Consider the following 23,063-nt stretch of genomic DNA (forward strand, 5'->3'; position numbering starts at 1 on the left):
CAAGCTAGTAAGCTTCATTGACAATGATGGATTGTCAAGAACTGCTTCGCCTGACAACATTTCATCACACCCTGATTACAGATAGCATCTTTGCTAAGAAAAATGAGGAAAATAAATGTTAATACTGTTTACAACAAGATCTGTGCAGGTTGGAAATATGCGATCATTCAGAATTTTGACAGGATAAAAAAAGGAGAAGCTGTAAATCATTCTCTATTGTCACTAATTGTTTCTAACAGGCAATTTAAGCCAATTATCTGCTAACAAAAGCCAAGCCCACAACAGGCAACACTTCACCCAATCTAAATGGGAAATCAAAGAGATAAGGGGAGCACTGTGGGGATTTTACAGCTGCGTGTACTCAGGGTTAAACAGAGATTTAATCCTGACGATTGTAATGCACCATAGCACGACTTCATGACAGCTATCCTCCTTACAGTCCATTCTTGATAGAAATGTGTTCAGATTTACTCAAACGTACTCAAGTCTAATTGTTTTAAGCTAGTAGAAGATTCCATTTGAATTTTGTACCACAACATGTTTATGATGAGTGATACCCATTTTAGCTCAGAAGCTATTAATAGCATGAGTATGTGCAATGTCTAAGAAACTATTGCCAACACTTTAGATTAGGTCACAATTCACGGTATTAACAAATCATTTGCTAACATTACTAGCTTAATAAACTACTAATTAGCTGTTTATTACACTGTAAAACCCATCAGTAAACTTTATTAAATGAAATGATTGTAGTTAACTGGAAATTTACAGTAAGTTAATTCTACTCTTGAAAAGAGTTTTGAACTCAGTGTTGAAGGTAATGGGTTAATTAAATACCTAATTACTTCAACTTAAATGAAGTAAGTTCATAGTACTCATATAGATTAGTTTCAAAGGGTTTGTAGCAATCGGTTTCCTCAAACAGTTTGAGTTGTCTTAGTTTATTAAGTTTTACAGTACTCAGTTGGTTTGAGTTCTCTTCATTTATTGGGTTTTCTGTGCTCAAATTGCTTCATTTACTCAAACGGATTAAGTTCACAGTACTCATTTGGATTCGTGGTTTGTTGCAATTGGTTTCCTCAAATGGTTTGGACTTAACATATTGGGTTTTACAGTGTAGCAGTTGGTAACATAGAAGTTGGGTTTAGGTTTGGGGTAGGATTAGCAATGCAGAATAAGATCATACTTTATAACTACTAATGAACTGTCAATATCGTAATAATATGAGGTTAACAAGCTTGTAGTTAATATAGCATGAATTGTGACCTGACCTAGAGCTGGAGATCATGCAGTATATAAAGTCATAGAGTTTATCAGCTCATCCTCCACCAAACTTTTCACCACAGTGGTAACTTGATCAATTTCAGCATAAAATAAATCTCTTTAAATCAAGTCTCCATATTAATAGTGCAAAAACACACTTAATTTCACATGTTTTCCTTTAAGTCTGATGAAAAGCATGTTGGGATCTAGAAATCTGCTTCAACTTTGTCAATAAAACCAAAAAGCGAGTTCCCGTAACTTGTTTTTATAAGGTATGATTCATTCATGCATTTTCTTTTTGGCTTAGTTCCTTTATTAATCAGGGGTCGCCACAGCGGAATGAACTGAAAACTTATCCAGCATATGTTTTATGCAGCGGATGCCCTTCCAGCCACAACCCAACACTGGGAAACACCCATACACTCTCATTCATACACATACACTACATCCAATTTAGCTCATTCAATTCACCTGCACTGCATGTCTTTGGACTTGTGGGGGAAACCGGAGCACCCGGAGGAAACCCACGCCAACATGAGGAGTACATGCAAACTTCACACAGAAATGCCAATTGACCCAGCCACGGCTCGAACCAGCGACCTTCTTGTTGTGAGGCGATCGTGCTACCCACTGCACCACCGTGACGCAACTAACGGTGTAATGACCTGAAATATTTGAGTAAGACTGACTTATTTGTTTAATTAATTCCGCTCTCTGTTTTTACAGTGATACCTATCTATATGCAGTGATATAGTCTAAGCAGTTTATAAAAAGTGGTACCTACATACCTATATGCCACCATCATTCCAGAGAGCATGTGAATGCAGGGATGTGCACAGAGCTTCTGCCAGGTATTCAGTTTGCGCTGGGTTTAATTTTAGGGATGCAATCACGTCAAGCTCCCCTTTGCTTTTGTGAGAGGCTTCTGGGGCCTCCTGTCAGCTGTTGCGGTTGTTGGCTCCCATACAAACCTTCAGTTTCCAGTAAACAGCATGACAAACTGAAAAAAAGGAAAAGTGCAATCAAGAGGCAGATTGTCAGTGCCTGTCTGACAAATGGACAGATATAAACAGTTGGTGGAATTGCGGTGCAACATTTGAGATTGGGAAAATGTCTGTTTTTTGGACAACTTGCAAAATAGTTGAAAACCAAGTTGCATAATGTTATTATTCATAGTTCTTACTTAAAGGTGAATTTTTTAGTGTATATTCTTAAGACGTTAAGCAATGCATTGGTTCAAAAGACAGATCTGACAGGTTTTGTAAATTTTTCACTCAAATTCTGATATAATATTCCCATGTAAATTAACTTAAAACTGTGAAAGAAATGAATGTCACGTACATAAAATGCTGCTGTTAAATGTTGCATATGAATTTATTGTGGCAATCAAAATTCTTATTATTTTACTTTAAACATTTTAACAGAAAAATAACCATTTGGTAAATAATTGAATTTAGCATGAAATAAAATATAAATACATAAATTCCACCAATAAGTATTACACTTTATTTATTTCACCAAATGTGTGATATTTTATTTATTTTAATACATATAGAATAGGTGTGCATGCTAGAGCTAAAATTAGTAATTAAAAATAATAATAATTCAAATTTTACTATTCATTTGACGTCTATTAAAAAATATTTTTATATACTGCAAATCTATAATATTTTACATATGCAGTGCGTAATAACACATCTCCTGGGTCACGACCCTAAATGTGATTTTTTTTTACATACAGTTGAAATCAGACTTATTAAACCCCCTTTGATTTTTTATATATATTTCTCAAATGATTTTTAACAGAGCAAGGAAATTTTCAAAGTATGTCTGTATGTCTACCATTTTAAGGTCAAAATTATTAGCCCCTTTAAGCTATATACATTTTTAATTGTCTACAGAACAAACCACTGTTATACAATAACTTGCCTAATTACCCTAACCTGCCTAGTTAACCTAATTAACCTAGATAAGCCTTTAAATGTCACTTTAAGCTGTATAGAAGTGTCTTGAAAAATATCTAGTCAAACATTATTTACTGTCATCATGACAAAGATAAAATAAATCAGTTATTAGAAATGAGTTATTCAAACTCTTATGTTTAGAAATGTGTTGAAAAAATCTCTGTTAAACAGAAATTGAGGAAAAAAATTAACAGGGGGCTAATAATTCAAGGGGTTTAATAATTCTGACTTCAACTTTATATAACAATACTGTTATAGCTCTACTCATTCTTCAAGGAAACGCTTGTTTTGGCTTCATGGCAATTGCTGACACCAAACGAAGAGAATTCAGCTGTTGAACCAAATGTTGAACGTGAGAACTGGTGCTTAGTTTTTTTGTGCGAGTTGACGTAGTGCAGCCTGCATTACCTTGCGCAGGTACCCGCGTCTGCTGAACGCTTGATGGACGTTCCCACCGCAAACATTTGTCTTCACATCGCAGTCGCTCCACCCCGTTGAAGCAAAGCGGCGAATCAAAATGCGCTCAGGACTTGGACTCCTTTCCAACGTGGGCTGTGGAGTTAAACTTGTGGTAGAACGGGGGACGCCAGATCTTATCCACACCACGCAGCGGCCAGATACCTGATCGTGCTTGGATGGAGGGGCGAAACCCGATCGCCTGATGTGCTGCCTGAAACCCAGAGGAGTGACTTATCAGGACGCGTTCAAAATGTCTTCTTCCTCAAGCGAGGTCATTAGTGCCGATGAGATCAAGAGGGAGAGTCGTGGGAGTGTCAAGCTGTCAGTGCTGGACCCCGCGGAGTTGCCGATGGAGAATGCCGAACTTTTGGACTGCTCGCCGGCCTCCCTGGCCTTTTCCCCCGAGCAGGTCGCGTGCGTCTGCGAAGCGCTGATGCAGGGTGGGAACGTGGACCGCCTGGCCAGGTTCCTGTGGTCACTGCCGCAGAGTGACCTGCTGCGGGGGAACGAGAGCATCCTGAAGGCGCAAGCGATAGTCGCCTTCCACCATGCCCGCTACCAAGAGCTCTACTGCATCTTGGAAAACCACTCTTTCAGCCCGTCGAACCACTCGTCTCTGCAGGATATGTGGTACAAAGCGCGCTACACCGAGGCGGAGAAGGCGCGGGGCAGACCGCTGGGCGCCGTGGACAAGTATCGCTTACGCAGGAAATATCCGCTGCCTCGGACTATCTGGGACGGAGAAGAGACCGTGTATTGTTTCAAAGAGAGGTCTCGGAACGCGCTGAAGGATATGTACAAGCGGAACCGGTACCCATCTCCAGCCGAGAAGCGAAATCTGGCCAAAATGACAGGACTTTCCTTGACGCAGGTCAGCAACTGGTTCAAAAACAGGAGGCAGAGAGACAGAAATCCATCAGAAGCGCAGTCGAAGAGGTAGGACGCTGTCGTAGATATATTTATATCGTTAACTGAGAATGGAAAGCGTATGAAGGAATGCGCGAGACCGAATGGAGGACACGTTTCAGCAATGTTTTGAAATACGAAGCTTTGAGCGCTTCAATGAGGTGTACTTTTGAAGAACGTGGTGCCGGTGACGCGTTCGCTTTTAAAAGTAAAGGTTACTCCGTGGGTCTGTTCAGTCATTAAACTTGATCGATGAATTATTTTCTTATCCAAAAGCAATTTGGGAGATGCTTGTTTATTCACAGAATAAAAGGTTAGCGATGTTGCATTATATATACGGCTGCTTTACACATTCGCTTTTCATAAATTGGAAATTTTAATTAAAATGTTTGCATTAATTTGATAAGCAAAACAAATACCTTATAAACATATAGCTGCTTTCAAACACAACCAAAACAGCTCATCTGTTTACTTTAGATATGATCAGCCATTAAATTAGCATAGGCATTGTCTATGTTTGTTTCTGGATTTTAAGGCCATTGTCCCACCCTGATAATCAGTCAGGGAGATCTGCACTCAATCTCCTGACGTGGCCAAAATCCTCTTCACAGCTTGAGGCATCTGAGACAGATAAGAAGCGATTCGGCTATGTAAACTTTAGCTCGCACCTTGTTTGTATGACATCGCGTTTCCAGCTGCCGTCGACATAACTCATAAGAAAGAAATAACATTGAAGCTCGTAAATACGGGAAAGTCAGGTTTTAGACTGCAGTGGGTCTTGCTTTGATGTTGCACTATCACCCTGACATTGATAATTACTCGTTGTTTGAACGAGGATGTTCATGAACTCCTCGTATGAGTTTGTTGGATAGGAAAAGACCAACGGCGTGTGGTGTCAATAGATCTTTGTATAGATGCGGCTCGGCTGCTCGAGGGGACTGAACGATGCACCCGCAGCTGTCATAGTCTGTAAAGAGACCCACCAAATGCCTTCAAGAGCTCAGATCCTTTTATCTGATTTTTGACCCTCGGGGGCAAGAGGTCTACTTTTAAATAATGACTGAGATATTTGTAGAAAATGACTTAGTAAAGCAGTCTGTTTTGTAGGGGTTTACTTTAAAATTATTACTTAAAGGTTCTGAAAGAGTTAAGTGCATACTGGTGATAAAGCAGTAGTACGCACTTAATACACACCATTTTGATTTAGACACTTCACTGTATTTTTAATTTGGCAATTAACAGTGAGAATTACAAATAAAACTTTTTGGCATTTATAAATACACATATTTATCTGATAATTATACTTCTCGTGTTTTTTAAAGGGACAGTTTAGCAAAAATTAAAATTCTGTCACTTGTTCCAAACATGATTTGAGTTTCTTCCTTCTGTTGAACACAAAAGAAGATATTTTGAAGAAAGCTGAAAACATCTAGTGTTTATTTTTCTTATTATGGAATTTGATGGCTACAGGTTTTCAGCTTTCCGAAATATCTTCTTCTGTCTTCGACAATATAAAGAAACTTATAATGGTTTATAATCACTTGAGGGTGAGTAAATAGTGAGTAAATTGATGGACCATAAAAAAATTAAAACATAAACAGACCAAATTGAAAGTACAAATAGTAGACAATATTCTTGAAAGAGTTATTTTTGAAACAAACAAACAAACAATAAATAAATAATTTCAATAAATAATTAAATAAATTCAAACTAAGCCCAAAAAATAATCAATGGTCTGTTTCAAACATTTCTTTTTAATTTTCAGTGAGTCAGACGGCAATCACAGTACAGAAGATGAGTCCAGTAAAGGCCAGGAGGACTTGTCACCACGTCCCCTCTCCAGCGGCTCTTCCAGCTCAGTCCCACACGGAACAGCCCCCCCTACAGTTTACTCAGACGGAGGAACAACAGTCATCCAACAAATCGGAGATGTCAAAATGCCCTCACACTCAGGTGGAGGAATGAGTTTTAATGGTGACCTTGCGAGCGTCAATGCTCACTACATCAACAGTGGAGCTTATGGTCACTCACACAGCAGCAGCGCTCTCCTGAACGGACTTGGTGCCACAGGTGGCCATTTCTTGACCTTTGATCCTCAGAGGGTCTCCCATCACAGTCAGGAAAGGCTGTTAGGTGGGTCTTCCGTGTCTTATGCTCCCTTCTCAATGGGGGGTTCTGAAACAGCCTCTGGAAAGATAGAGACCATGCAAACTTTAGTTTCCAATGGTGAAGATGGAGTCATTTCTTCAGTGGTGTCCTTTGCTTCGGCCCCCTCCACACCATCCACTACCTCAGGAGGTCTTCATCTGAGCAGTTACAGTGTGGTCAATCTCCCTGGAAGTGAATCTACCATGGGTCTTCCTCCTCTAATGCTGCCCCCATCATCAACATCATCTACTCACGGTAGGAGGACCTCATTTACTTAACTTCGTGCTTAAAGGAACAGTTCTCCCAAAATTTGGAGGTCATATTGCTCTAAAACCATATAGTTTCAGTGTCTTTTAAAAACTAAGGGGTTCAGTGTTGGTTTGGATGGAATTGACTTTTACTTTATGCATTACAACAACCTTATTTTTGTTCCACGGTCTAATAAATGTCAAACTGGTTTTGGAACATGAGTAAATCATGAGAAGTTTCATTTTTGAGTTGTTTTTAAGTCTGTTTTCCTGCCGCTTTCTGTTAAAAATGTCTGATTTTTACGCCTCTGTGTCTCAAACATGTGTCTTTGAAGATACAATAACAACAGTATCTAAAGTAGTCCGTGCACTTCTAGTGAGCTCATAAGAGCCAGAGTAATTACATCATCACTTTGGAGAATACTATGACTGAACATTTATGAGGTTAAGCTTGCCAAAAGTGACCGCAAAGATTGATGCAAAAGAGCAGAGGTTTTGCAAGAGAGCCTTGTGGGTCACGGGCAGTTGGAGTGTATTGTGGGTGAAATTGTGAGAGGCATGTGGGGGTCCAGGTCAACTGGCTAGAGGATCATACCAAATGCAGGCTCTCAACACAGTCCCCACCTCCCCTCCATGGCCCTAACCACTCACTAATGGTTCTTTCCATGAATATTTTATGGCCACATCAATAACAGCAAGGCTAGCTGTGTTCTGCTCCTCTCTCGCTCGTCTGTTTTATCCTTTAATATGCAGTTTACGAGGCACATAAAAACAAACCCACCCCTGGCTGAACTTTTGATTTAGAAGGAAAACAGTTGAGCCCAAACGAACCAGCGAGAAAAAAGACGATATTAAAATTGTTTAGCCAAAACCTCGTTTCCTTGTGCCCGTATTTTTCAAGTCGATTCAATAAAATATGTCTTCATAAAAACACAAAGTTTGATCTCCAGTGCCTCACAAACACAAAAAAACAATAGCAATTTCCTTGCTGTCTATGAAATCCAAAATAGTGCGATACATTTTTAGACTTTTCTGTTGCCTATAATGGCAGAGATGACAACAGAGGATTGAGTAAAATGTCCTAATGAGATGGAAGGAAAATGTGTTTCTGACCCCCTCATACAACAGCCCTCCACCACAAACAATGTCTGCGGGAAGCTAAAGGAAACTTGTAGAAAACTTTGGTTCTAGTTTCAGAGAGTGAGCGAGTATGAAGCGAGGGAGGAGGGGTTTGGACTCCGTGATTATTTATCAGACATTTGTGCAAGCCTAATGGAAGAAAAGTGTCTGGCCAAAAGCCAGAGGCTGTCACTGCAAGAGACATGTGCCAAGAACCACATTCTAGAGTTACAAGGAAATCATAGTGAGTCTAACCGCAAACAGAAAATGAAAAAGGTGTTTCATTTTACAGTTCACTAGAAAAGTTCTGAAGAAAAGAAGAAAGAGACTACAAAGAGATACTGACTGAAAGAATGGCGGAGCAAGAAAGAAAGAAAGAGAAACAGAAGCAAACCTCCTGAGATAGAGCGACGAGGGAGTCCCATCTGGATAAACAGATCACATGTTCACGCTCTGTCCTTTCTATCGCATCTATTCTCAATTGAATTGTTATAAGCTGTAAGAGCAGCCTTTGCCAGCTAAAAGAAAAGAACATTGTATTAAATTGGGAACGGTTGACGTCCGGCCAAAATGTTTGGGGTTACCTTGGAGTCACAGCACAAAATGTGAACTGCTTCATCATTAAGAGGTCATGTACATTAAATTCATAATATACTGCATATATTTATCAACACGTTTATCATTTACAAGATATACTCTTCTCTGAAATGATTTTAAAATTTTATATATATATATATATATATATATATATATATATATATATATATATATATATATATATATATATATATATATATATATATATATATATATATATATATATATGATTTCGGTAGATTATACATTTCAAGTTCGATATCGTATCTTTTAGCACCTTCTGACATTTATTTTTGTTTGCAAACCAAGTCCAAAGCACTTAAAAAAGTATTGAAAGTATTTTTCGAGTGCCTTAGACTGATGATTTATTTGCTAACCTTAACAAATCCCATTTTCAAAGAGCACCAATACATTATATACCCCTGAAGCTCATTTTCTTTGTTTTTAATGTTTTGTTTTGTGCTATACTGTAACTATAAAAAGTGACAGGTTTACATGCACTCAAAAAATATATTTTTTTACTTGTTCAAACCACTTATTTAAAATGAACTGAAACAACATAATTCTTGAGATTTCATTGGGACAACTTAATCTTTGTATGTTCAGTCCACATAAATTTGTTAAAAGTGTTAAAATAACTAAAGTTTGTGTTGGGACAACATTAATAAATAGTGTAAAACCCTGCATTTTTTACAATGTGTAAGGCTGAGCAAATATTTGAAATGTAATTGAAATCGACATTCAGAACCTATAATCAATCTTATTTTTCCAGGTCAATTTATTCAATTACTTTCCCTACCTTGTGTGGAGTCACGTGAACCCACTCTGTTAAGGCTAATTTATACTTATTAAATTATTCTGATATTATACTTCCACCAAGCGCACACATACATGCAGCCTTCGCATACCTGTGCACCTCTGCAAAAATGTGCAAAACTTACATCACAACGATGCGTTGCGCAAGCTTTGTGATTGGTCAGTTAGGTAGCGGTGACAAGGGTGGGCGGCGTGGAGAGCCGCGTTTTAGGCAATGTGTGTTTTAATTTCAGTTGTTCAGCGTTGATGTTCAATAAAGAATCATTAATATAATAGATAGTGTGTGTTTACTTCAATTATTTTTAAATCAAGCAATGCACCCTTCAAAAATTTCTCACTTGTAATATGTGAGCATATCTACTGTACAAAACTTGTCTGTGAATTATGAGGGCAAAAACATAAAATAAATTAAATAATCAATTATTAATTGTAATCGAGTTAAAATGTTTAATTAATCAAGATTTTCATTTTAGGCCAAATCGTCCAGCCCTTTTTACATGTGTTCCGTCCAATTACAGGAGCAAAACTAGCATTTTTAAAACGCAGAATTTTGTAATTCATTTGACAGAATTCAAATGATGTAACTTTGTTTTATCATAGCATGTGCTACTTCACGAATTCATTCATTTATTATGATTAGCAGACATAGTGAACTACATTACCTGAACTTGATTATCCTTCCTCTTTTATCCCTCACCCAGGTTCTGCTCCTTTGGGCAACGTAGTCAGTGACTCTTCCCAGCACTCAAGCCAAACTCTGCTCTACTCCCAGACTGTGAAGCAGGAACCCTTGGATGTGCCTGGAAGCTATGCTTATCCTTCTGATATACCCCTGGACCAAGGTAGCAACCTGGGCTATACAGCCTCCCTTTTCCTCTCATCGTCCTCCAGTGGTGGTTCTCTTCCCCCTACCATCACAGCTACAGTCACCTCGGCCCTCTCCAACTCCGACGTACACCATGCTCTGAATCAAACAGGACGTGGCCTCCATGAGGATGGTGTAGCTCTGTCTTCAGACTACAGGTCTCAAGACATCCATCTGCCCAACAGCCTGCAGGTTGTTTCTAGGGAAGGAGAAGGTCCAGTCAGGGTTGTTTGTGGGGATCTGGATATGGAAGGGAAAGAGCTGGCCAAGCTGCAGACTGTACAGATGGACGATGATGGAAGCGACCTCTGATGATGTCAATGATGCATTTCACTCGTGCTGGACTGGTTTTGTCACACCGCATTGTGCCCTTATGGACGCTGTAAGCACAAATCATTCTCATATGAAGCCTAGAGATGGATGTAAAAATGCGAACAGTGCCTTCCTGTCCTGATATATCCCAACTTGCACTAAGAGGGCTGCAGAACTTAGCAGGCAATGCACTGACGTTTGGAAAATTATTTAGCTGTCTTTATACTGTCACCTCAAAAACAAAATACGAAATACCTGTTAAAAAGCACAAACGTGCTCTGAATCAAATAATGCAGCTTTATAGTGATTGTTTTCTTTTAACAAGATTTTATTGATGCACAGATGCATTTTTGTTGTTGTTGTTGTTGTTTATGGTCTTTTTGTATTTAAATTTTTTGTGTGTGAAAATGCAAATGTGATAAAGCTTATTTTGTTATGCTTGACTTGAGGAATTTTATGTTACAGAATGTTTTTTAATTCAAACTGACAAGTCTCTTTCTACACATCCCAGTGTAGAATCTAGATAACAAGCCATTTATTTAAAAGAACTTAGCAAGAATTATGTTTTTTTTATTGATTTGTGTGATTTGGATGTGTTTGGGATGTAATTTACTTTAGCATTCATTTCTTCTGAATAGTCACATGTAGCAGTTTGGTGAATTTTCATGGGCAAAATGCATTCATTTAAATAGGAATGTAACACATAATCCTCAACACACATCTTTTAAATTCAAGCTGACCAAAATAATGCAGTTTTAGTTTGACTTTTGTGTGTGTGCGTTGTGCTACACTTTTAAAGGTAACACTTTATTTTGATGGTCCATTTGAGTATTAGTAGACTGTCTGCTTAATATCTGTTGATACTGCTCCGTCAGCAGGCATTCAACTGAGTATAAGAAACTTTGCAAGTACATGTTAACTTACACTAACCCTAACCCCAACCTAACAGTCTACTTATAATCTAATGAGAATTAGTTGGCATGTAGATGCAATGTAACTTAAATTCAACAAACGGACCATTAAAATAAAGTGTGACCCTTTGAAATTTCAATTATTACTTTATTATTGCCATGAAATTTCGCTAAAGTGATTACACCTTTCCACCTTTCCTCTGTACATACTGCAAGAACCACAAGAAAACTTCAAACGTTAGTCTTGCTTGAAAGAAGCCTATTTTTCTAACCCCTTCTACCCTATTAAATATTTATATTTGTACATATATAATGAATGATCCCAGGGTTGTCTATGTCACTGACACCAGTGTTTCACAATAGAGTCCCAAGTCTGATAACTCAATAAGTAACGGGAATGACCTCACTTTTAATGAATCATGGCTTATTGGAAGCACCAGGTAAGTTGGCTATATGTTTTTAACCAATAGCAGGCGTAGACATCTCCTATCTATTTAACCAGATCAGGCTACAACTTGGATCCCCTGGATGACTGGTGGTGATCTCAGACATTACTAATGCATGGACGTACGCATATGCAGCACGATGGAGATCAAGCTTGTGTTCTCACCAGAGGCGTCGTCTGTGATCTCTGGCCAAAGCCTGGCAGCTGAATAAGCCCTGCTCACTCTTAAAGTGTCATATGGTACCTGTCATGACATTACTCAAAGTAAAGGTCATCCAAAAAGTCAGAGTATATGAGGAGAAGTTACATATCCTTATTAGATTTCCTGAACCGTCCTCACATGATCTTGCAGGAATAGACTTTTGGCTCGGACTCCAGGGCAAAATGCAGACTCATCGTTAGATAGATTATTAAAGGGCGATAAGAGATATACTATGTTCTTTGAATAATTAAAAAAGGATTTCACTAGGACATTCGTGCACAACAAGATTATTCTTAAAAATAAAAGGTTTCAAAATATACTTTTTCATACACTGTAAAACCCAACAGTCAACTTTATCAAATGAAACGAGTGTAGTTAACTCAAAATTTACTGAAAGTTAATTTTACTCATTTTTGAATAAATTTAAGTTAAATAAATATCTCATTACTTCAATTTAAATGGAACAAGTTCACAGTACTCATATAGATTAGTTTTTTTTTATCTCAAATGGTTTGTTGCAACCGGTTTTCTCAAACGATTTGAGTTGCCTTAACTTATTGGGTTTTACAGTACTCAGTTGGTTTGAGTTCTCTTCATTTATTGGGCTTTCCTGTGCTCAAATTGATTCGTTTACTCAAATAGACTACGTTCACAGTACTCATTTGGATTAGTTTTTGATCTTAAATGGTTTGTTGCATTCGGTTTCCTCAAATGGTTTGAGTTACCTTAACTTTCTGGGTTTTGATGCTATATAACAATCATTTTTGGTTCCTCAGAGTCAGAGAACTTTATGTGGACATTTCCTTTATAGACCTTTTATAGAATTCCTTTAGTTTGAAAAACATTTTTAAATATGCAGAAGTTTTCTGAACTATAAAGAACTCTGTAAAACCCAAAAAGTTAAGGTAACTCAAACCATTTGAAAAAAAAAAACGATTGCAACAAACCATTTAAGTTCAAAAACTAATCCTAATGAGTACTGTGAACTTAATCCATTTAAGTAAATGAAGCAATTTGAGCACAGTAAAACCCAATAAATGAAGAGAACTCAAACCAACTGAGTACTGTAAAACTCAAGTAGTTAACTCAAACAGTTTGAGGAAACCGATTGCCATTTGAGCTAAAAAAATTATCTATAGGAGTACTGTGAACTTACTCCATTTAAGTTGTAGTAATGAGATATTTAATTAACTTATTACCTTCAAAGCTGAGTTCAAAACTCTTTTCAAATAAGTAGAATGACCTTACAGTAAGTTTTACGTTAACTACAGTGATTTCATTTGATAAAGTTGACTGTTGTGTTTTACAGTGTATCTTTTTTGTGTGCAATAGAACGGTTGTATGGGTGTACTGTAAAAGGTTCATTGTGAAACCATCAATGCCAACAAAGAACCATTAGTTTTAATGATGTACCATATAATGGATCACGACAATATAGATTTTGATTGACAAGACTGATATAAATGTACATTTTGATTAATTGTCCAATAAAATATCCCAAAGGGAGTTTTGTAGTAATGTCATGAAGAACATTTTGGTTTCACAAAGACGCTTTAAGCAGGTCTTAAAAAGAACCAGCATGATGAATGTTTTTAAAATCTAAAGGACAGTTTATAGAATGGGAAAGTTCTTTGGGTGTTCTTTCAAGGAGCCATATTTAGGATTGTGGTGGTAGCGTGTAACAAATTATGATCTTTTGATAAGGTCAATTTTGATCTTCCAAGTAAGTGTGAAAGTAGCATCCAAAGTCTGTTTACTGCTGTGGGAATGTTTCTGTCACTCGATGCACAGTTGTCTGCACCAGCCCGTGTGAGTCAGCGCTAATTGAATGGCGCCCAGGTAGGATTTGCTCCCTCGCACAAAGGAGGAGAGAAAAAAGCACACTGGGTAAAGAATCTATTGTTACCTGCCCAAAGGTGACCCTGTCGCCTAGGGCACCAGATTAGCTGATTGCCAGGTATCAGATGGCGCCTCCTGGAATACTGAAGGGTAAGAAAGCGCTATTGTCTGGGCCTTTGAGCAAAGAACTGGTGGGCACAAGAAAGAGGGACATGTGTGTTTCATGTCCCATTTCCCCTTGGCAGACTATATGTCACTGAGCATTTCATGGGAAGCGGTGTTATGTTGCTTTTCTGTATTATTGAAATACAAAATACGTCACTCCATCTCCTCGTAGCATGAATGGGATGGTTTATTGGGGCGACCTTAAAGCTCTTTTCATCTTTTATAACAAAAGGCACAGAAGGGAAAAACACCTTCTTTTTAATTTGATCTCCAGTTTCAGAAAAGAATGTGCAAGTGCAAGGAACGGTCACTTAGTGTGGGTGAAGTTCACCAAATGTTAAATCTACATATGCAAGATGCGACATGAACGAGTTACCATAATTTCACACTCTGCAAGGCTTTTGTATGCATTTTTAAACACGCTGAAGATGTTCATAAATCCTGGGAAAGACAGGTCATAAAAAAGGAGGAACTCTGCAGAAGTGGGCTTATTAAAGAAACTGACCCCTGACTTTTTCTGGAGGTTTCAAAGTGTGACATTTAGTGAAGCACAGCAGACTGTGAAGTACATGTAACCGGACCCTTGTGCCCACTGCGCCACACCACTATACACTGTGCTAATGTGAGGTCAAGGGGCAACAGGGTCTGAGACCCTGCACTTCTGTAAACCCCCCTCTTAAATATAAGTCTCTGTGAAAATGTTTGATTTATGAAAAAAACTGAGTATTATAAGTTTTAGATAAATTATGTCCACAAACAGAAATAACAATTTAGGTACAATAATTGTATAAATACGTCATTTTATTTTAATAATAGAACAAATATGAAACATGTCTATAATTGCAAAAGTTAACTTTAGTCTATAATTCCATTACTATTAATTCTATAATATGTGTATATTATGTTTATTATTTGATTTATCTTGCATTATTATTATTATTATTGCAAATTTCCAGACATCCAAGTCAGCAGGGGGCAGTGGTGCTTGACTTCATTCTGTAGAGTCCATTAAATTTAAGGGATGCTGGGTTTAAATGCTTTTTGAGAGTTCTCTGACCTGAATTTGCTGTGACTTAAACTGCAAAAAAAAAAAAAAAAACTTAAATGCAAAATCTAAAAATGACTGCTGATGTGAAAAAAAAACTGATAATGGAATTAGTGGCATAGTAAATGCAAATACTTTAAGTCACGTACAAAAAAAGTTTTCAAAAAATATTAGAAACACATAAATGCGTTCTCTTGCATGCTATGAGTTCAGGGTGTGCAGCAAATTTCTCAAATAACTGCATGGAACTGATCATTATCACTGGTGTTTTAGATTAGAATGAGGAAAAGACAATGTGAGAGAGAAAAAAAATCACATTACAAGTGTTTTATATCCATGCTCCAGTGAGATAGTAAAAACACATTCTCTTACTTTTTTCCACAGGAAGATATAGTAAACATAAAAGGACATTGTTAAAATAATCATGTATCAATATAATTTAATGTATCCACAATCTTTGCAGGTTGGTTACAAATAAAACAACCATAATTTTTTTGCATTAATATCTCATTTAGGGAAAACTGATAATACAAAAAATATTGAACATAGTTTCATATAAATATCTTATTTCATAGAAACATTTTAAAAATGCATAAGGTAATTAATCTGTACTGTCTCCCCAGCAGATGAAAACTGAGGACCGTCCTCTACTGAGGACAAATGAACAAAAATCAATGTCTGTCTTGTACAGTAATTCAAACTCTGCATTTTTAAAGGAGTAAATCGAATGTAATTTTAAATGTATAGACATCAATAAAATAATATAACACTACTGTTTTTTGCATATAGAGGAAGCTGTCATTTTGGCCCAGACATGTGGTATTTAAAAAAATTATTATAAGAATTATGTATAAATATTTTATACTTTTTCCTTAATATGACAAAATAAAAACATCTTTTTTATATAAATTTTTCATCAATTACTCATGAAAACTATATGAGTCATGCAATCACAATTATACTAATTAAAAACGGTATAAAGAATGGCTTATTAAAATAAGAGAACAGACCCTGCGCTAACATTATCCATGGTATACTTGCATTGCAAACTGGTTAATAAATTATCTTTAAAATGCAATTAGTTGAATATTTTATCAGAACTATACTAGGATGATATTTATTTATTTATTTACTTATTTATTTATCTAGCTATCTTGCTTCATCCGGTAAAAGACTTTTCCCAATATTTTTATTTGTCGGAAACAAACCCATCAACGCACGTAGGCCTACAATGTGAAATATTAGATGGGGACATTTTTGTACCTTCGACTTCAAGGTTTATTCCATTGTTACTACGACATTTCAGTCCAACAAAGGAAGCTGCCATGATACCACAACGAATCATGGCGCAACTTCATTATAAAAAAGCAGACAATTTTTTTAATTATGGGTAGGCTATATAATTCTCCCTAGTTTTTATTTTAAGTCTGAAGCCACACCTTCAGACTTAAACTATCCTTGACTCCCTCCTTGACAGCAATTTAAATTAATCATCTTATTTATGTTATGCGCATCTACACTGATGTATTTAAGCTATACTTCTTTGTGTGCTGTTTCACTGGCTCTTTCAACACTGAAAAATAAAAACAAGTTTACATTAGCCTGAGTCGGACATTTACCATATCAATTTATTAATTCAGCTATTTCTACTTAATGCGTGTGAAGAGTTACGGACGTGACTAAAACTTTAAGAGAATGACCTCATTGTTGTTCAATGTATACAGCCTACCGTGATGCTTTTTTTTGCGGGAAGCAGTTTATGGTGTGTTTACCATTGGTATGTGTGCAGGAGTTCGCGTCGACCTTGCCAACCCTCGCCTTTAGGCCATAAAAGAGCACATCTTGAAATGATCAAGGCCTGAGAACGGGCACGGCCTTTCGATTTTTGAGGTTTAAGGAGGGGGCGCGCCGCAATGTGGTGGAGACATTACGACAACCCGAGCGCCGTCAATCACAGGCCCGTGTGCTGTTACACCGAAGCTGATACTCGACCCTACTGACGAATTGACCTAAATGTCGTTAAATTCAATAAAGTCTGCAGTCACACACAGCAACGGAAAATTGGTTGAGAATTGGGAAACCACCGTTACCATCTTATGAAACTTCATTTAATCCGATGACAAATAAATCAATGTAGAAGACAAAATAATTGGCCTAAGATAGCTCGGTTTAAAATAAAGAGCTAGCCTACATTGTTGTCGTATTGTAAATCTTGTGCTCTTTTTACAGTTACGAGTGTAGACAAAATAATTGAACAAATAACATTTTCTTGCTTTTAATTAAAAAATGTTTTGCAGACATTTATTTTTCATTTCAAGACAATTTGTAAGTCCAGAAACGAAATGTGGTAGGCCACATCTTCGGTCTTTATATGTTCCCATATTTCTTGTGCCTTGAGTGATCTTTCGGGACAGATGGATGGGGCAGCTTTCATTAGCCTGCTACTCTCTGACCCCTCAGAGACAGTGGGTAAAAAGTTGTTTTCACAGGTGTACGGATTGGCTGCTAAAACCGATTAAGTCTTCGTTTTATCCCAACGTCTTGCGGCTTGCAAGATCATTTTATCCCCATATCTGGTGGAAGCTCCATAAGTATAATCTGCATTAATGGGCCAGTGCATAAAGAGCGTCTTAAAAATGAACGCCGAGTCTCAAATTAAATTAAAAGAGGTGCTCCATTCTGGGTGAGTGATTGTGAGTTTTGCGTCGCCGTGGTGTTAGGTTGCAGATTTCGACGAAGATAAAGAAACGCGATCTATGCCTTAAAACAGCGTCTGGATGGCAAAGACCTCGACGAACACAGAACTCATTTACTAATGCACCGGTTTTAGATTTCACTGTACAGGGAAAAGAGGGAGAGAGAAAGAGAGAAAGAGAGAGAGAAAGAGCTGGGAAGAATGCATTTTTTTCTGAGTGTAAAGAATACAAATCATTTTGCTATAGGCTGTTTCATGTTTTGATTTCAATAAAAAGAAAGAAAAACAAAAATTAAGCTTATAAAGCTTATTTATTATTATATTTTGGCGATTTTGCGGGACTTAATTTATCAATATGAGACAATTCTACTTATTACGTTAGTGTCCGTTTTCTCGTTAATAAATGCATCAGTCTTATAACCAACGCCATTTGAGGGATATCAGAACAGTCTTGCACGCTCAGTCAAATAGTTTGGAAAAGCCAGCGGCGCTGCTTATCTAAAGACCAGCATTAGGTTATCTTACCAGCTCGAGAGGCTGATTGTTTTTAATGGAGCTCCCAATATCTCTGCGTTAATCTAGACCTCGCGCGCAGCGTGTGCCCCTGACAATGGCGCAAGCCAAGCAGAGTGAACATAATTATGTAGCAATCAACTGTATATGCCTATTTTTTTCTAAGCAGAATTGTCCAATGTTCAATACATACATGTTTTTGTCATGATTGTATTAATGAAGATAATACCGTTAATTCGACTTAATTAATAAAATATTGTTTATTCAAATTCTGAAGAGATATGGTTAAATAAACGTGCTGAAAAACTGCAGTAGCTTTGGCTGCAATAAGAGCGTGCGCTGCCTTCAGACAGTTGCTATAATTGATTAGTATCGAGGTGCCCGGCTCCCTCAGGTAGAACTGGAGACGAGGGATCCAGTTTCAGACCACCGAGTCCCCGTGGGAGGAAATGGAAGCAGAGCTCTTCTCGCACTGCTGCTGGGGATAGGGCAACCGGAGAGCCAATCAGCAGTCGCGCAGTGCTCTTTTAGCGCGACATGAGTCGACAGTGAGCAAACTGTCTCCAACAATCACCCAAAACTTCACGGCGCGCGCAGAGGACATCTCCAACCCTAAAAAAACTTGTCAAGCGACTTGGTCGCTCTCATTAATCGAAGGCAAACGGGGTGTCGCCCATTCCGCTTCCTTCGAAGCATCCAGAGGACAGCGGTTTGGTAGCGGGAGTCAGGCGTCATGTCAATGTTGCCTTCTTTCGGGTTTACGCAGGAGCAAGTCGCGTGTGTGTGTGAGGTGCTGCAACAAGGGGGGAACCTCGAGCGTCTCGGACGATTTCTGTGGTCTCTCCCGGCTTGCGATCATCTCCACAAAAACGAAAGCGTCCTCAAAGCCAAGGCTGTCGTCGCCTTCCATCGTGGAAACTTCAGGGAACTTTATAAGATACTAGAGAGCCACCAGTTCTCTCCGCACAACCACCCGAAGCTGCAGCAGCTGTGGCTTAAGGCCCATTACATTGAGGCTGAGAAGCTGAGGGGGCGACCACTGGGAGCCGTGGGGAAATACCGAGTACGCAGGAAATTTCCTCTGCCACGCACAATATGGGACGGAGAGGAGACCAGCTACTGTTTTAAGGAGAAGTCCCGCGGGGTGCTGCGGGAGTGGTACACGCACAACCCATATCCATCTCCTCGAGAAAAGAGGGAGCTGGCCGAGGCCACAGGACTGACCACCACACAAGTGAGCAACTGGTTTAAAAACAGACGGCAGAGGGATCGCGCAGCGGAGGCGAAAGAAAGGTAATTAAGCGCCTTTCAAATCACCTGAGATCAAAATAAAAATGCGTCACGTAAACCTATTTAAGATGCTCGTAACGCTTCTCATCTGACTGCTGTTGGCGCAGCGCTGGTGATGTGCTTGTTGACATCTTGGTTCCAAGAGTGCCGTTTTATTTTAGACAGACTGCTAGGTGTATTATTAGACAGACTTTTATATAGATTCCGTCGCATCAGCGTAAAACTGTTACTTAAGGATTTATTTCTGATTTAACCTTTACCGTAGGTTATATTTCATTTCGATATTCACAAAAATAATGTCAACTGTCATATAAAAGGCTAACCTATTGGTTAACCTTCAACAAATTAATTTATGGTACCAGATTGATTTTATAGACTTCTACCTCACATCTTATTTTAATTATTTAGCCTACATTTTATTTAGTGAAGAGTCATAATTAAGAAAACATGTCCGATTAAAAAGAAATTTTCGGTGACCATGCAGCAAATGTTAAATTGCAGTCTATGTTTTATTGAGTAAGAATTTGTCAAAGTTCTGTTATCCGTCATGGATTTAGATAGGTAAAGACTATGAATTTATATTTTGCACATCATATTGTATCGAAACAATACAGTGATAACCTCTCATCTCATTTGATTTGACAGGGAGAACAGCGAGAACAGCAATACGGGCGCTAACAAACAGAACCAGCTGTCACCGCTGGACGGCGGGAAGTCCCTGATGTCAAGCTCGGAGGACGAATTCTCGCCCCCGCAGAGTCCTGACCAGAACTCCGTGCTCCTGCTCCAGGGTAATATGAGCCACCCCGGCGCGTCCGCGTACTCCATGACCGGTCTCGGCGCCGCACAGTCGGTACACGGCATGCAAGGACACCCACATCAGCTCCAGGATTCATTACTGGGACCTTTAACTTCAAGTCTAGTGGACCTCGGCTCTTAAGTGATTACGACTAAGCTTTTATTTATTTTTTGTTATTTTGTACCAAATATAGACTATGATCTGCCACCTTTACTGTATATATAAGGGGAAATGAACATTATAAATATAAGTAAAAATCCTAGTTTTTCTCTGGTTTTCAGAGAAATACTCAGTGGTACACTTTACCGTGGTAGACTATTACGGACTGACATTTGCCAAGTCGTTAAACTGGTCAGAAGACAAACCAAAAAGCAGTTAATAAAACTATTCTTTCCTTCAAACTCATAACACGTTCTTCTAGCATTTTATCATGCTGTTTTGCACCAATAAAATCCAAAGATGAATCCTTGAAAACCTTTTCTATTTGACTGCAATTTCGAGATGATAATTTTCGCCAAACATCTTCGATGAAAAGAACATTTACAGATGAAGCGCCAGGTCTTTTCATTTCAACATATACATAATTTACAATACACCATTACATTTAAATATGAGTAAATGTAATGTTATATTACCTTCTTTTTAATCAAGACAAAAAAAAAAAAAAAAAAAAAAAAAAAAAAAAAACAAGAACAAACACCGCAATCTATTCTTTTGGTAATTAAATATATAATCTATATAAAATAACATAAAACATCATTGCAGCCAGGTGATCTACCGTGAGTTTCCCGCTTTTCATCTAAATCTAATTTAAACAATTACATTAAACCCAACGCTAAAGAAAAATAGTTTTATAATAATTTTCTTATAGTTGGCAAAAAAGATAAGAAAATACATAGAAATAAATAAGAAATACAACAAATTAATTAAATGAAAATTTATGGGAGGACGCAGTGCGGGTTTATTTTGTTAGAATAAAACCTCTTCATCCAGCTCATCCCTATATAATATACTCATGTCACAAACGTCCACTTAATAATGTGGGTCAACAAAAAGCCGGGAGTTGTTGATTTTCCTTTAGCCTCAGGAGGCGCGTGTTGCTTTTGTGGTCGCAGTGCATCGTTGGGTTTGTAGTGGGGTGTTTACTTTGCGCTCACCCAATGTTTGTTCTGGTGGTTCTGGGCCAAAGAGAAGACATACCAGCTGCAGGAGGCAAACTCACGTGGCTTCATTCATAAGTTTCTTTTGCACAAAAACGCAAACATGGGTTTCAGGGCCAGCTGACCTATGTTCTTATTGTCTCATAGACAAGATATAACAACCTTAAGACAACAACTACAATGATAATGTCTTTTACCATTCGTAACACTCACAAAATAACATTATTTATCACTGCTCAACATTAAAATACGGCCATATTGATAGGAAAGACTTTTAAAAGGACCCCTGAACGTTAGCCCAGCAAAATGTTGAGTAACTATCCAGCCTCCCACCCATCTTCCACGCATGCATGTCAGGGTAATTGTTTTTAACAGAGAGCACCGAGGATTTCCGGCCGCTAATCGGAACCAGTTGCTTGCGCTATAGGTCCGCAATGTAGAGCACTGGAGGCACAGAACCGCCCATAGAGGGGCACTTCATTTCTGCCCCCAGGGTACCAAAACGTGCACTTTCGACGTTGAATGCAACATTTCTTGACAGCAGTGGAGACCATTTTTCTTTCTTTTATTCGATTCTACCCCGCATTCTCTTTGTTTCAGCAATTAGATAATAAAGAAACTACAAGCTTAATAAAATTAATATATTATTTCGAATGTACACATTTGCTTTTGAAAATAGTGAGTCAGAAATCTCGCTTAGATTTAAATTTTAACAGTCCAACAATGTTCAGGTTAATTATGCAGTTTTTACAGGCCGATTGTGGAAAAAACACTGTATTATTCTACTGAAAGAAAGTGCAAAAACCGATTGCTTAAAGCATCGATTTTACGTCTGACCAAATTTAAAAATGACTTATATGAGAACAATTGTGAAATGTAAACTTTGAAAAAAAGTGAAATTATACACATTATAAAAATATGTACATTACAAAAGCATATATAATTTACAACAATTGAGTACAGCCCATTTTGAAAATGAATATTTGTATCCATTTCTCAGTGAATATAGGCAATGTGTTTTGGTGCCTTTAAACATAACAGATGTATTAAACAGATATATTTATTAAAATAATGTTTTAGTCACCAAACATATTTAGAAATTGAAAGAAATATTGCAAAAAAAAATTAGAACCTAGAAAAAAATTCTACAGAATTTTTAATTGGCTTTTGCTTCTCTTGATTTTTCCTCTTTTTAAAATTTGTGTTTAATATTTTCCTATAACATAAATTTGAGTGTACTAGTTTTTGGACCACTATCATTATTATTATTATTATTATTATTATTATTATTATTATTATTAT

General features: G+C 37.7%; 2 protein-coding genes across 2 annotated transcripts; both read left to right on the top strand.

The window, feature by feature from the left end:
• The first annotated feature begins 3,772 nt into the window (after positions 1-3,772).
• On the top strand, positions 3,773-12,598 carry six4b (SIX homeobox 4b). Its single transcript, XM_056481509.1, has 3 exons — positions 3,773-4,622; positions 6,358-6,995; positions 10,222-12,598. The coding sequence occupies exons 1-3, from the start codon at positions 3,889-3,891 to the stop codon at positions 10,695-10,697; spliced, it is 1,848 nt and encodes a 615-aa protein (XP_056337484.1). The 5' UTR covers positions 3,773-3,888; the 3' UTR covers positions 10,698-12,598.
• Positions 12,599-18,978: 6,380 nt separating this feature from the next.
• On the top strand, positions 18,979-21,009 carry six1b (SIX homeobox 1b). Its single transcript, XM_056445327.1, has 2 exons — positions 18,979-19,805; positions 20,448-21,009. Exons 1-2 carry the CDS (start codon positions 19,246-19,248, stop codon positions 20,740-20,742), a joined length of 855 nt encoding a protein of 284 aa, XP_056301302.1. The 5' UTR covers positions 18,979-19,245; the 3' UTR covers positions 20,743-21,009.
• The last annotated feature ends 2,054 nt before the right edge of the window (positions 21,010-23,063 follow it).

This window comes from Danio aesculapii, chromosome 20 (assembly GCF_903798145.1).
Source record: "Danio aesculapii chromosome 20, fDanAes4.1, whole genome shotgun sequence".
Classification (NCBI taxonomy): Eukaryota; Metazoa; Chordata; class Actinopteri; order Cypriniformes; family Danionidae; genus Danio; species Danio aesculapii.